At 37.8% G+C, this 14,601-nt stretch overlaps 1 protein-coding gene across 1 annotated transcript in view; it reads left to right on the top strand.

Annotated features, from left to right (window-relative positions):
* The window catches only part of nnt (nicotinamide nucleotide transhydrogenase), a 90,308-nt gene that overhangs the window by 25,807 nt on the left and 49,900 nt on the right, over window positions 1-14,601 (top strand). Inside the window, exons 9-11 of the mRNA XM_022666533.2 lie at window positions 259-450; window positions 1,348-1,501; window positions 7,890-8,051. Of these exons, the coding sequence (XP_022522254.1) occupies window positions 259-450; window positions 1,348-1,501; window positions 7,890-8,051 (508 nt within the window). The remainder of the gene's footprint in view (window positions 1-258; window positions 451-1,347; window positions 1,502-7,889; window positions 8,052-14,601) is intronic.

Below are 14,601 nucleotides of genomic sequence, written 5' to 3'. Positions count from 1 at the left end.
TTTATATCTGTCTTTCTTTCTGTTTTTTGTCTTTCTTTCTTTGTCTCTTGTCTTTCTTTTTATCTCTTTTTTGCTGTCTTTCTTTCTTTGTCTTTTTGTCTTTTCTTTGTCTTTTGTCTTTCTTTCTTCTTTCTTTCTGTCTTTTTCTTTTTCTGTCTTTCTTTTTTTCTTTCTTTCTTTGTCTGTCTGTCTCTTTTTGTCCTTCTGTCTTTCTTTCTCTTTCTTTCTGTCTTTGTCTTTGTCTTTCCCCTCCTTTAGGGCGTGACCCATATTGGTTACACAGATCTTCCCAGTCGTCTTCCCACCCAGTCCAGCACCCTGTACTCCAACAACATCATCAAGCTGCTCCGAGCCATCAGCCCAGACAAGGAGAACTTCCAGTACGAGGTGAAGGAATCCTTCGACTACGGAACCATGGACCACGTTATCCGCGGATCAGTCGTCATGCAGGTACTGCACACCTGACCAGGCTTCTGACTCGTTTTGCAGATTTGTATTTTATTTTATTGCTGGATATTTTGGACACACAATTAGACTTATTAAAGTTGCTGCTTCATTACGCCTCATGGTGGCGCTATAATCAAATGAATAGGGTTAATAAACCTGTAGTGAAGAATATAGCTTGTTAAATTATTGTATAGAATAGTCTTTTAATATATTAAATGTCACAATCACAGTATCGAGATCATTATTATCGTGGGCAACATATCGTGAAATTGTATTGTAAGGAAATTTAACATATACATGTTTAAGTTTCACTCTAATAGTACTGTATTCAGCTGGTTTTAAGCATGTGTATAATGTTTAATTCTAAAACATCTCCATTTTTTTGCACTATAAAGCGCACTTAAAATCCTTTAATTTCCCCAAAAATCTTTTGTGCGCTTTATGTATGAAATTTACCAGTCAAGTTGTAAGGCAGGGTGCAGCAGCATTTGCATTAGCTGCTGCACAGTATGATAGGGAGATCGCTGGTTCGAATCCTGCTCATGCAGCTTGCCATTAGCTGCAAGAGAGAGTACAATTGGCCTTGCTCTCTCTCTGGGTGGGTACAGTAGATGGCACTCTTCCTTCCTTTCATCACTCCTAGGGTGATGTGGATCAGCACAAGGCTGCGTCTGTGAGCTGATGTATCAGAACCGAGTCGCTGCGCTTTCCTCCAAGCATTAGCGCCGTGATGTTCCTCGGCATCAGTCTGACTTTACATGTGTCGGAGGAGGCGTGTGTTAGTCTTCACCCTCCTTGTGTTGGGGGAAGTCCTAATGAGTGAGTTGTAAAATGGGATAAAAATAAAGAAAAAGTATTTCTCTCTTTTTGTCTCACTGTATTTTTTTTTTTTTTTTTTAGGATGGAAAGGTGCTGTTCCCTGCACCACAACCCAACAATGTCCCTGTAGCAGCTCCACCCAAACCTAAATCTGTACAGGAGCTGGCGAAGGAGAAGGCTGCTGCTGTCTCTCCATTCAGAGCTACTTTCACCACTGCTGGAGCATACACAGGAGGTAGACTTCTAATTCTAATACATTCATTCTAAATACTGGGGTGTCGGTCGCTTTTCGCGGTAGTTCTTCTTCTGGCCACGTCACGTGTCTTAACGTCATTACGTCACACGTACAGCCTCTAAAAGAGGATCCAACTCAGTTTTACTGAACTCGAGCGGCTGGTGGAGCAACGGAGACTTCAGAAGAGGAAACTCAGAGCTCAGTAGATCATTCACTCATAGTAAAACCAAAGAAACGAAGGAGTGAAATTTCTGACTGAGCGCATTAGGGGTGGGCGATTATATCGAGATTTACAAAATAGTATAATTTAAAATGACTTTCAGTTGTTGAGGCTACTCTAATATACAGGATACGGCACTGAATTATAAAAGTACCAATATAACATGTAGGTTTGTCTCAAAAGTATCTTTTTGATATTACCTTATGGGATGAAAAAAATATCGAGATAGTTTTTGATCCATATCGCCCAGTCCTAGACCTCATCACACCCGCCCAGTTTAAATTGATTCTTCAGCATGCTCGGTGCAATTACCCATTCTCACCAGAGAGGGCACTAAATCCCCCAAATCCCAAAACTTACGAACATCAGTTTTAAGAAATGTATGTCTCAAAATAGTTGCGGTTTCTTCGTCTAGTGACTCATTAGTCCAGACTGTGTTTCTTTCTAATCTCAGAAAGGTCTTGTTTTTCCTTTATTCGCTGCCTTTGCTGGAATGTGATTAGATTTAAAAGCTTGACGGAAAAAAAAAGAGAGGGAGAAAATTGGAAATACAAGCAAATGAATTCTATTGGTTGCAGACTGTGGAGCGGCGCTTGTGCGAGGAGAGGCAGTGCTGGCCGCAGATCAAAGGACGCACTTCCTCACTCAGACAACCCACAACTCGCACGGAAATAAACACCCACCCGTAAACAAACATGCAAATTCATCTTCCTGCTCCTTCATGTCCTTGGGTTTCTTTTATACTGTCTGCTATCAGTGTGAACCTGAGTCTGTCTGGAACACACACACACACACACACGTCTACGTTGGTTTTGCTATTCTTGGAAGAGTCTACCATTCACAAAATAATAACAATAATAATACATATATATAAACTATATCTATATATAACCTGACCTTAACCTCAGTGATCAACAGTTAGTCACTTGACCGTATTTTTCACACTGTAAGGCGAAATCAGATTATAAGGCTCGTTTTAAGAGGCACAATAAGGAACTTCTAATTCAGCAGATATCGCCGCTGGGTGGTGGTGGGGTAGATTAATTTAAGAGTAGAGTAAAGTTAAGCTAAGTAAACAAAACTGTAATAAATAAATATATATATACACAGATTTCTCTCCTGAAAGCAAGATTCCTGAATTTCTCCAGCACTAAGGCTGGAGCATTAGCATTAGCGGCTAACGCCTCCCCACAGCGCCACACTAAGGAACCCTGAGTGTTTCGGTAAGCCAGGCCGCTACGAGCTGTTAGCTGGTTCGTCCCATGTAGCTTGTTTTAACACAATAAACACGCAGACTACAGTCCAATATACTCGCCTCTAAATAGCATAAGAGCTTAGTGCGGTTAGTGGCTAATGCTAATGCTGCTCCAGCAGTGCTAGGCAGTGCTAGCTGACAACTACAGGTAATTAATAAGTGACCTAGTGCGAAAAATAGTTTTTTTTTTTTTTTTAAACACCAGTTAAAACACCAATTTTTGTAATAAATAAATAAAAATTAAAATAATGAAATATTGTGAGGACTATCAAAATGTCCTCACAGACCTACAAATTATGACCTACCCTTATGCATTAAAGTTATGTTTGGATCTGTCTGCTGTATGCTTGTTAGGACGTCTCCTCACAAAGGTAGCAAAGCAAAAACACACTTATACACAAAATAGTAGTAATTTTAATAATAACTGTATAATAAGGGAACATTAACAATTCTCATGAGACAATTATTCAATTATGCTAGTAAAGACAAAATTAGCCTTTACATTTTTAACTTGTGTGTCTCTTCATTATTATATACAACATTTTTAAGCATTAAAACGTAAAGTTTATCCTCCTGAAACTCAGACTTTTGCTTGGCGTACATTTTTAATTTCTCCTAGCTGTTATTTTTTGCTTTCTGTTCAATGTCCTCAAATGAGAACAGTGATATTTTAAAAATTATCCTTTCCATTTGGGAGCAGGACTAAAATTAGTCCAGAAACTAAATCTTAACTTTCTATAGTAAGTAAATAAACTAGTTCTTAACATAAAATTGGATGAAAAGTTTCCATCTGAACTGGCTGTAAAAACTTCTGACTGGGATTCCCGCCATCATGTTTTCAATCAATTGAGTGTAATGTTGCCATGTGAGTACTAGATAGTATAGGCAGTGTCTTCATATGAGGCCACAGGCTAGACATTTAAAAATGTATAAATATTATGATGCAGAAAAAGATGTATTGTCCTCATAGCAGGAGGCAGTGTCTCAAAATGAGACAGAAGAAATGTTTTATACATTGGAAAATGTGCTTATGTATTAGCTAATGTATACTACACCTTACATCAAAATAAGACAAGGGCACACTAGCAGGGCTATCAGGAACTTCAAGCTACACCAGACTGCTTTTTTACTTTACTTTCACTTCAGCTACGCTGTAGCAGCAACAGCAAACGCGCTTTTCAGACAAGGTTGGGCGAGTTTCGTTAGAGCGGGGCGTGGCAAACCCCCTCATTCACACTTTCTCTGTCTGCGGACCTCGGGGCTGTTACTCACGGCTTTAAAAGACAGTCTGGTGGCGCTCATTTCCTAAATATGACAAGGGCACACTAGCAGGGCTATCAAGAACTATCTTTAAGAAACTCCTGAAGACAGAGCTCTTCAAAGAGCACTTACTCTCCTAACACCTCTAACTAACTACCTTCTACTACCAGATCAGGAGAATCTCTCACTATCTTTAATAAACTCCCGAAGACAGAGCTCTTCAAAGAGCACTTACTCTCCTAACACCTCTAACTAACTACCTTCTACTACCAGATCAGGAGAATCTCTCACTATCTTTAATAAACTCCTGAAGACAGAGCTCTTCAAAAAGCACCTACTCTCCCAACACCTCTAACTAACTACCTTCTACTACCAGATCAGGAGAATCTCTCACTATCTTTAATAAACTCCCGAAGACAGAGCTCTTCAAAGAGCACTTACTCTCCTAACACCTCTAACTAACTACCTTCTACTACCAGATCAGGAGAATCTCTCACTATCTTTAATAAACTCCTGAAGACAGAGCTCTTCAAAGAGCACTTACTCTCCTAACACCTCTAACTAACTACCTTCTACTACCAGATCAGGAGAATCTCTCACTATCTTTAATAAACTCCTGAAGACAGAGCTCTTCAAAGAGCACTTACTCTCCTAACACCTCTAACTAACTACCTTCTACTACCAGATCAGGAGAATCTCTCACTATCTTTAATAAACTCCTGAAGACAGAGCTCTTCAAAGAGCACTTACTCTCCTAACACCTCTAACTAACTACCTTCTACTACCAGATCAGGAGAATCTCTCACTATCTTTAATAAACTCCCGAAGACAGAGCTCTTCAAAGAGCTCTTACTCTCCTAACACCTCTAACTATCTATCCTATTATTTCCCTTTGACCTCCTTTAATCCCTATCCAAAGATGTTTTACCTTTAACTTGACTATTGTAAGTCGCTTTGGACAAAAGCGTCTGCCAAATGTAATGTAATGTAATGTACACCTTCTTGTCAGTTATCAAGACTAGATTTAATATTTTTCTAATTAAAACACACTTTTTGTAATAAAGACCTTTAAAATTATGAGAACCAACGTAATGTCCTCACAAAACAACAACTTTATGATCTACCACTCTCTACCATGCTCTTCGTACGGGTGCTTAAAATCCTGTAAAATGCTTGAAATTCTAACTACATTTACTTTACAATAAATAACTATGTGACTTAATAAATTTGTTTTAAAAAAAAAAGTTGCAGAGCGTAAAAAAAGGCTTTAATTTCTTCTCGTCCTTCTGCTATTACCAAACACAATTCTGATTGTGTTCACGTAAACATAATACCATCTCCTTCAGTGTGACAGAAAAAAATCAATAATTGAGTATATGTATAAATGCTCTTAACTTACCCCCAAATTTGACATACTACAGTAATGGCTCAATTATATGAAAAGATGCGGTGAAGAACATTGATATTTAAATTGTGTGAAACTGACACCAATAAATCTATTATTCCTGCTAGGGGTGGGCGATATGGCTCTAAAATAATATCACGATATTTCATGGTATTTTCGCGATAACGATACTTTTGACGATATGATAAAACATTTTTATTTTTATTTTATTATTGCATGCAATATGATATATGGCTAACTGAGATATTAAAAAATATATATAAATATAATAAAATAAAAAAAATAATAAAAGAAAAATATATATTGTTACAGAAGTCAATGACCCAGAATATCTCCATATATCCAGGATTAAAGTAAAATAAATTATACTGGACAGATATAATCTGTCTCTAGTAGATATATAATGGCAAATAATGAGAACAGTGTAATTTGTTTTTTTTTTTGCTAAAAGCGATAATTAGGGGTGAATGATATGGCACAATTTTTTAGGGTATAATATCGTTCACGATATTTTTTACATTTTTGGCGATATCACGTATGATACGATATGGCACATCCCTAGTTCCTGCTATTTACTTACTTAAAAGTATTTTTAAATGGTTTAGTGATATATTGATTATCGCTGAAGCACAGTTTTGAGATTACCGTTATCATTAATTTATCACAGCTAAAAAGTGCTGAAAAAAACTTGAAAATTGGCCTCGAAAAGTGCTTAAAAGTGCTTGAATTTTACCTTGTAAAAGGTGTATGAACCCTGTGCTCTGTATGTGAGGACATCTTATGAAGGTAGCAAAACTTGCACTCAATCCTCCCAACACCCTGTTCACCCCTAAATGACAGGAAACTGAGGATAATAAAAGCAGTGAGAGGGGGGTCTGTGAAGGCAGCCCCCCCGCTGTGGATGGCTCTGGTGGTGGTGGAGGTTTGGAGGGTTTGGTGTTGGAGCTCCACCGTGGGGGAGATTGTTCACACGTCCTGCTTCCGCCTGCAGCGTCTCGTACCTGCAGCACGCTCTGTGGGTGGTGGGGCTGCACGGCTCTTTCCACACCTTATACATTTACACATACAAGTTTCTCTGTTTACAGCAGCAGTCTGTAAGATCTTTCACTTTAAGTTGAAGGCAGTAGGATTTCTGAGAGCATAGGAGACAAAATATTTGAATAATTAATGGTCTCCGTGTCCTGGCATGATCACCATCCCTGCAATATCTAGTATGTTAATTTATTTTACAACAATAAATTAGTGGTCTGGTACAGGGCAAATTTCTGAACGGCCGTCCCTGCTAAGCTTAATAATATATTCATTCTAAAAACTCGGGTTACTGGTCTTTTTATGGCCACGTCACGCGTCTTTATGTAGGTACGTCACACGTACAGCCTCTAAAAGAGAATCCGGCTCAGTTTTACTGAACATAAGAGGGTGGTGGAGCAATGGAGACTTCAGAAGGGGAAACTCAGAGCTCAATAGCTCATTCACTCAGTAAAACTCTTTTATTGAAGAGTCTCTTTACTAAAAACAGCAGAGATTTTTAAAAAAGGGGTTTTTAAAAGCTCTGTTTTTACTGACCAAGCTTTTCAGCTTGTCCAGAAAAGCATTGGTGGTACAGCTATCATTCAGGGGTGTATCAATCAATCAACCTTTATTTTCACACAGTGGGAGCATCTCTCTATCTATCTCTATCTCTATCTATCTCTATCTATCTCTTTCTATCTTTCTTTCTATCTCTCTCTCTATCTCTCTATCTAAAAAAGGGATTGAAAACATTTATTAATAAATTAGAAATTAGAAATAATAAGGAACAAAATCGGAAACAAATAATAAATACAATTAAATCAACATTTATTATATATGAATAAAATATATATGTATAACAGAAAATTCTAGAATCATGAAAAAACAAATTGACAAATAAAAAGTAAAGAATTTATAACATATTAAATAAATAAAGATAATAGTAGCAGTACAGTAGAATGATAAGAAATTATAAAATGAATAATAGAATTAAGAACCTAAGAAGGAAAATATAAAACATTAGAATAAAAAATAAAAAGTAATTATAATTAAATAAAAGATAAACTAATAAAAAAACTCAAAGCATGAATTGCACTTCCTGTCTGTAGGGGGAGCCCAGGAGCAAAAAATACCAATTTTTTCCTGATTTTTTTTTTTTTACGTGAATATATAACCATACATTCATGTTGTAAAACTTGATTTTTTTTTTTTTTTTTTTTTGTTATCTTTATTCCAGGTCTTGCGTCGATGCTTGGGCTCGGGCTAATAGCGCCCAACGCTGCTTTCCCCCAGATGGTGACGACCTTTGGACTGGCAGGAATTGTGGGATACCACACAGTGTGGGGTGTTACTCCTGCTCTCCACTCTCCTCTGATGTCCGTTACCAACGCTATCTCTGGTGAGCTTCTCTCTCTCTTCTCTCTTCTCTCTCTCATTTCTCTCTCTTTTGACGGCATCCATCGTCTCAATAGACGTAATGACCTGAAAAGCGTTTCTGAAGAGCCGGTTGAAGTGGATGAAGTCAGTCGTTTGTTGTGAACAGGCTTTTATATCAAGTGGTTTATTGTTCTTTCTCCTTTCATGTTCCTGCAGAAGGTTTGCAGAAGGTCCTCAAAGGCAGTGATTTAGCATTTTGGCTAATGTGAGCGGACTGATGGATTGTTTACACCACAGTTTCCGTGTTTCCCTGCTCAGCTTGTTGGCCTTATGTACTGTTAGATGTTGAAGCATCCAATAGTGAGTTGTGAATTAATGAAATTATTATCTTTTAGTGTCTCATGCTAGTTTTGTGTTTCTGCTCAATGGTTCTGGGTTATATGACCATATTAGCCTTTTTTCTGGACCCAGGTGTGTTTGCTTTTTGGATTCAATACATTTGGTTAAGTGTGAAAGCTGTTTTTGAGCCTGGGAGTGTTCCTGGGTACCGTGATTTTACTGAAATCGAGGGTCTAGGCTTCACTTCAACAGAACTATCTGCTATCTAGCTATCTGCTCCTATTGCTACGTGTGGGGTTACATGATTGGTTCATTTTGTATTTTGATGCTTCCACTTATCACATTATTTTCCTTTCCATCAATATAATAAACCGAATAAACCAACACTGATAGGACTGGAGCAAGGATACTTTAATAATGCACAACCGTGTAGCCTTAAGAAAAGCAACAGATTTGTTGAAATAAATATACTAGTGGATGTTTAATAGTGAAAGTAATCAAAGCTAAAGGTGCGCCAACCTAAATATTAGTGTTGACCAAACAGTATATATATATTCTTAAATATAAGACTGATGAATGATCACGTTACTCCTTCAATTGCCATGTTTCTACGGTATACTTTGACCAAATCTCCATCATTAATACAAGATAAAACCAAAACCAAACTATTTCCACACTTTATTTTGAGTTAGGTTGAGTTGGGTAGTTATTTTGAGTTTGCCTACAATAATGATGATGATGATGATGATGATATTGTGATGTGCTATAGCTCTGGAAAAATTAAGAGACCACTTCAGTTTCTGAATCTGTTTCTCTGATTTAGCTTTTTATAGGTTTATGTTTGAGTAAAATGAGCGTTTTTTTGTATTCTATAAACTAGGGATAACGTTTCTCTCAAATTCGAAATAAAATATTGTCATTTAGCATTTAGAGCATGTATTTGCAGAAAATGAGAAATGGCTGAAATAACAAAAAAAAAAGATGCAGAGCTTTCAGACCTCAAATAATGCAAAGAAATCAAGTTCATATTCATAAAGTTTAGCATCATGTTCTCCTCCACCAGTCTTACACACTGCTTTTGGATAACTTTATGCTGCTTTACTCCTGGTGCAAAAATTCAAGCAGTTCAGTTTGGTGGTTTGATGGCTTGTGATCATCCATCTTCCTCTTGATTATATTCCAGAGGTTTTATCAAAAAAAGAAAAAGAAGACTCATAATTTTTTCCCCAGAGCTGTATACAGTATATAGCCCAGCTGTACACCACATATATTTCACATCCCACTTTCACTAGAAACACTTTCTTTAGATTTGTTCAGCGTGTGAATTAGTCATGTTTAATCGCCACAGAAAAACATTGCCACCTTCTAATTGAGTTTATAATGTAACATGAAATGCCTCATTAATTTTAATAATTTTTCCTCTCACTCTGACTTGGCCCGGTGTGATTACGTGGAGAAAGAGGAGGAGGAGGGAGGGGGTTATATGGAGGAGGCTGTCTCCTGCAGACAGCCAGAGTCAGGATGCTTGGTTACGGCTCTCTGCCGGTCTGTCTCGGCTAGCTGAGGGTCTCGGAAACGTTTCATTCCTTTAACAAGTCCTTGGTGGTCCACATTAAAGAGTCCTTAACGTCGGCAGAGCCGTAAACTGCTGGATGAGAGCGTGCGGGTTCCCACCGAAGCAATTAGCTCGCTCGACCTACTGCACAGCTCCTGTGAAATCACTTATTAGCTCTCCTCACACTTCTCTCACTTCCTCAGCTCTGTCTGTTTCACATAGCGGGAAACAGCGGCAGAATCGGGCTGTGTAAAGAGCGGCGGTGACCAAATAAAAAAAAGTTTACTCTGTATTATCGTATAGTGAGGGCTGCAAAGAATGGTCGTTGTAATAGACTGTTTTGTTTAGAAAAATTGATTAACTCCAAATTTCAGTGTGGAATAGTGTTGGAAATCACAAGGCATTTCATGATACGATATTAAAGTACGCTGCCCACGAGAATGATGATTTCACAATATTGTGATTCTGCAATAATCAATATATTAAAAGATAATTGTCTACGATACTTTACAGCATCTGTGTTCCTGAAGAGCTAGGGCTGGGCGATATAGATATCGATATGCATCACAATATAAATCAAATCACTGTCACACTAAAAGATTTCTTTTTACTCCTAAGTGTTGTCAAAAATGATATAAATAAAAAAACACTCAAATCCTCAATATTCAAAGATCAAATGTTACAGAATAACAAAGTAAACAGAGAACAATTTTTTGTTCAGTTCCAAATCAATAAAATCTTACAAAATAAAGTACGTTTCTGTTTTTAAAAAAAATCTTCAAGCAACTTTGCAATGTAAACAAAAGAGAACTGTCCACTGCTTTGGACTTTAAAGCCGTCCTGTGGCACCACCTGTGCTAAAGACTCGCTCAGCCAGGGAGTTGGTAACTACTTTAACTAGCCGCTTAAACCCTTTACTTACTGCGTTTATTGGTGTCGTATTGTAGAGTCCAGCTGGATACGTTGAAAGGATAAACGAATAAGACGTTTACAGTCATCGCGTTATTGCTGGAGCTTCTGATGGTTGCTGTCGAAAGATGATTTGCAAACGAAAGACGTTCATTGCTATCTTGCTAGTGAATGGTCAACACAGGCTTGTGCCCAACACATGGACACGCAGCAGTGCACAAACCCAACTTTTACATCAACCCTGAACAGAGTACAAAATAAAATAACATTTGTTTTACATCAACACAAAATATAGGTCATTGTTATATTTCTTCGGTGACGTTCACAGCTTGAACAAGCAGGTCAGTTTCCTCTGCTGAGGAGCGTTGAACGCGTCCAGCTAAAATAGCTGCACTGCTAAAATAGCAATCTGCCAAAGTCAGAGCTCACCTGGCTCTTAAAGGGAATGTGAGGCAAGTGACTCGCTGTTTGACTTTCACGTTATTTCAAATTACGGCCAAAATTAACCACACCCATGATTAATTAAGAGAATTTGCACATGCCTTTTTGCGCTTTGCTTCGAGCTGCGCAAGCTGTACTTTTCCCGTCGTTAAGATAGCAAAGACACACAGACACGCCTTAAATCAAGCTGCATAGATGATTCAATTAAGGCGATTATGTTAGAGCCGTGCTGATAAAAGTCCGTAATTTGAGGGGATGGCAGAAATGGTTAAGCGTTCAAACAGTCAAACGAATAATCGATAGTCTACGCAACTACTAAACTAATCATTAGTTGAAGTGCTGCTAATTAGACAGTGACCATCATTGTAAAAGAGGCACTCGAGCATGCACTGATGCACTTTATTTCACCCCCCCAAGCAAGAAAGACATCCAATAAGGCACTTTTTCACACTGTAATGGTGCTTTTTCAACTATTCGAGCACCAAGGGTGAGAAAAGGGGGGCAGTTGTCCCCCCTGCCAAGCCCCCCGCCACCTCCTTGAGTCCGCCAGTGGCTGGAAACGTAAGTGTAAGCTGTGGAATTTGCTTATGATGGTGCCAAATGTAATAAAGCTGGATCTGAAAGTGACTGAGACGTTAGGACACTAATATGGAATTTCTGGTTTTCGAAGGTGCCGTAAGACTAATGTGTCGAGGGGCTGAAAAGTCGCGTCTTTTTGTTCCCAGGTTTTCGTTCCCACTTGGCTGCAGGTCGAGTGGGGTTCCTTTCAAGTTCTTTAATCTACCTGAACCTGGTGAATCAGAATGACCCGATCTCTTGCTGTCGACCCGGCATCAGCCCTCCGAATGACCTTTTAGATTTTTGAGCGCTGTCTGATCCTGAAGACCCGCGGGGGGGATGAGTTTCAGGGGTTCAGGGCGATATTTCAGAGCGTGCGTAATCCGTACGATCATCAACGAGCCACACGGCACGGTCCAGATGGGTTTATTCATTGTGGTGATGGATGATTTAGTTCTTTTAGATGTTTTGTGAAGCTCCAGAAACCTCATCTGCAGCCTGTCTGCGTTTTCAGTGCCTCTTGCGAGGATGGGACGACATCTTCAGATCAGAGTAATGTTTTTTGTGAGCGCCTTCTCGAGCATTTTTCCTTTCATCAGAGGTTTTATTACAGATATCCAGAGGCGAGAGTGTGTGTCTGTGTGTGTGTGTTTGTGTGTGTGAATGCGACTGCAGGTCGTCTGCAGCGTTTCCTCGTTTCCTGCGGTGCAGAGGTAGCGTGCGCCCGGGTTCCGTGTGCTGGTCTGTGATCAATTGGAATTACAAAGTGAGAGGAAGTTCTCAGAAACGACTGCACACTTCATTGACTCGAGAGACCTCCAACCAGCCAGGCCACCTCAGGTCTGGTCAGTCAGCAGTCGCCATCACCACAGGAGCATTCGAAAGCCATTAGAGAGGTGATGGCTATCAGAGTTCCCAGGAGGGCTCCCGATAGCGTCCCACTTAACTCTAACTCATTCTGAACTACGCTAATTTGTTTGGACCATAATGGATTGTCCTTGAATGACATGAATTGAGTTTTTGTTCTCTGAGCTTCTTCAAAATCAGCAGAGAGTTCTGTAAAGTGATTGTAGAACAGTTCTAGCTTGCGAAAAACTTTATTTTAAAATACTAAATAGATTGGATCAATAGTAAAGTGTAGTATAAAATATAATGCAACTAATTGCCCCCTGCAATGTACTCAGAGGTGGAAAAAGTACTGAAAAATTTTAATTAGGTAAAAATACCTTTACTTTGCTAAAATTCTACTCAAGTAAAAGTAAAAGTATCCTTCTAAAAATCTACTGGAGTAAAAGTAAAAAAGTACTCAATTTAAAATGTACTTTAAGTAAAAGTTACATAGTTACTTTTATTTATTTGATGTAAAAAGTACAAATCATAAATTAAATAATTATTACATTAAACAATTTGGACCTTTCAGGCAGTATCTGTTCAGATCACCCCATTAAACATTTTTTTAAGAACAAGTGGTATAGGTTTCTATGATCCATTTTTTTTTTCCATTGCTGTTAAAATGTTATGGTCATATACGTGACTATAATTTATTTGGACCGTAATGGATTGTCCTTGAATGACATTAATTGAGTTGTTGTTCTCTGAGCTTCTACAAATTTCGAGTTCTGTAAAATGACGGTAGAACAGTACTAGAAATACCCAAACAATCCTTTTTTTTTTTTTTTTTCCATACCTTTTTCTAAATTGTTACCAAAACATACAAAAAGTGATAATTATTTGCACACAATGAATTTATTTAACAGCCAACATGAGTAATCTCATTCCTTCAATCTCTCATGTCACCATGAGAGACTCCATCTTTCTGGATCTTATTGGAATAAACGAACAATGAGCGTTTTGTTTGTGGCGCTTTATTAAGAACAAAACCATCCTTATTTGTCCTTAAGCAATTTATTTTTTTCCTTACACATATTGCTGGAAGTGTTTCAGTTTTTAAGAGTTCCCTCTTTAAAGTTTAAAATGTCTAGTTGTGGTTTCTAGTATGAATAAATGCCATGTGAAAAACATGTGAAAAAATAAAGTGTTCCGGTGGTTCTGTATAACCCTGCTTTTTTTCACTGGATTAGCGGTCTCTGAAGAAAGACAGGATTTGTTTGGACCATAGTGGATTGTACTTGAATGACATGAATTGAGTTGTTCTCGGAGCTCCTACAAAGTTCTGTAAGATGATTGTAGAACAGTGCTAGCTTGTGAAAAAACTGTCTTTCAAATTACTAAATAGATTGGATCAGTAGTATAGTCTAGTATAGTATAATATTGGGAGAATTTCCAAGAGCAGGGGTTTCCAAACTTTTGCAACCCCCTGCAATGTACTCAGAGGTAATTAAGTAAAAGTACCTTAACTTTGCTAAAATTCTATTCAAAGTAAAAGTGTCCATCTTAAAATCTACTGGAGTAAAAGTAAAAAAGTACTCCATTTAAAATTTACTTTGAGTAAAAGTTACATAGTTAATTTTATTTATTTGATGTAAAAAAGTACAACAAATCATAAATTAAATCATTATTAAATTAAATAATTTGGACCTTTCAGGCAGTATCTGTTCAGACCACCCCATAAAACATTTTTTTAAGAACAAGTGTTAGGTTTCTATGATCCCTTTTTTTTCTTTACTGTTAAAAGGTTATGTTCATATAGATGTCTATAAACCGTATTTTTATAGTTTTACACTTCAATATTATTTTTTTCAACTTGCCATTGCTATGCTTTAACTGCTATTTACATGTTTTTTAACATTCAAGCAGATTGTTTAATGTT

Source organism: Astyanax mexicanus, chromosome 17, assembly GCF_023375975.1.
Source record: "Astyanax mexicanus isolate ESR-SI-001 chromosome 17, AstMex3_surface, whole genome shotgun sequence".
Classification (NCBI taxonomy): Eukaryota; Metazoa; Chordata; class Actinopteri; order Characiformes; family Acestrorhamphidae; genus Astyanax; species Astyanax mexicanus.
This window is presented reverse-complemented; position numbering and strand designations above follow the sequence as displayed.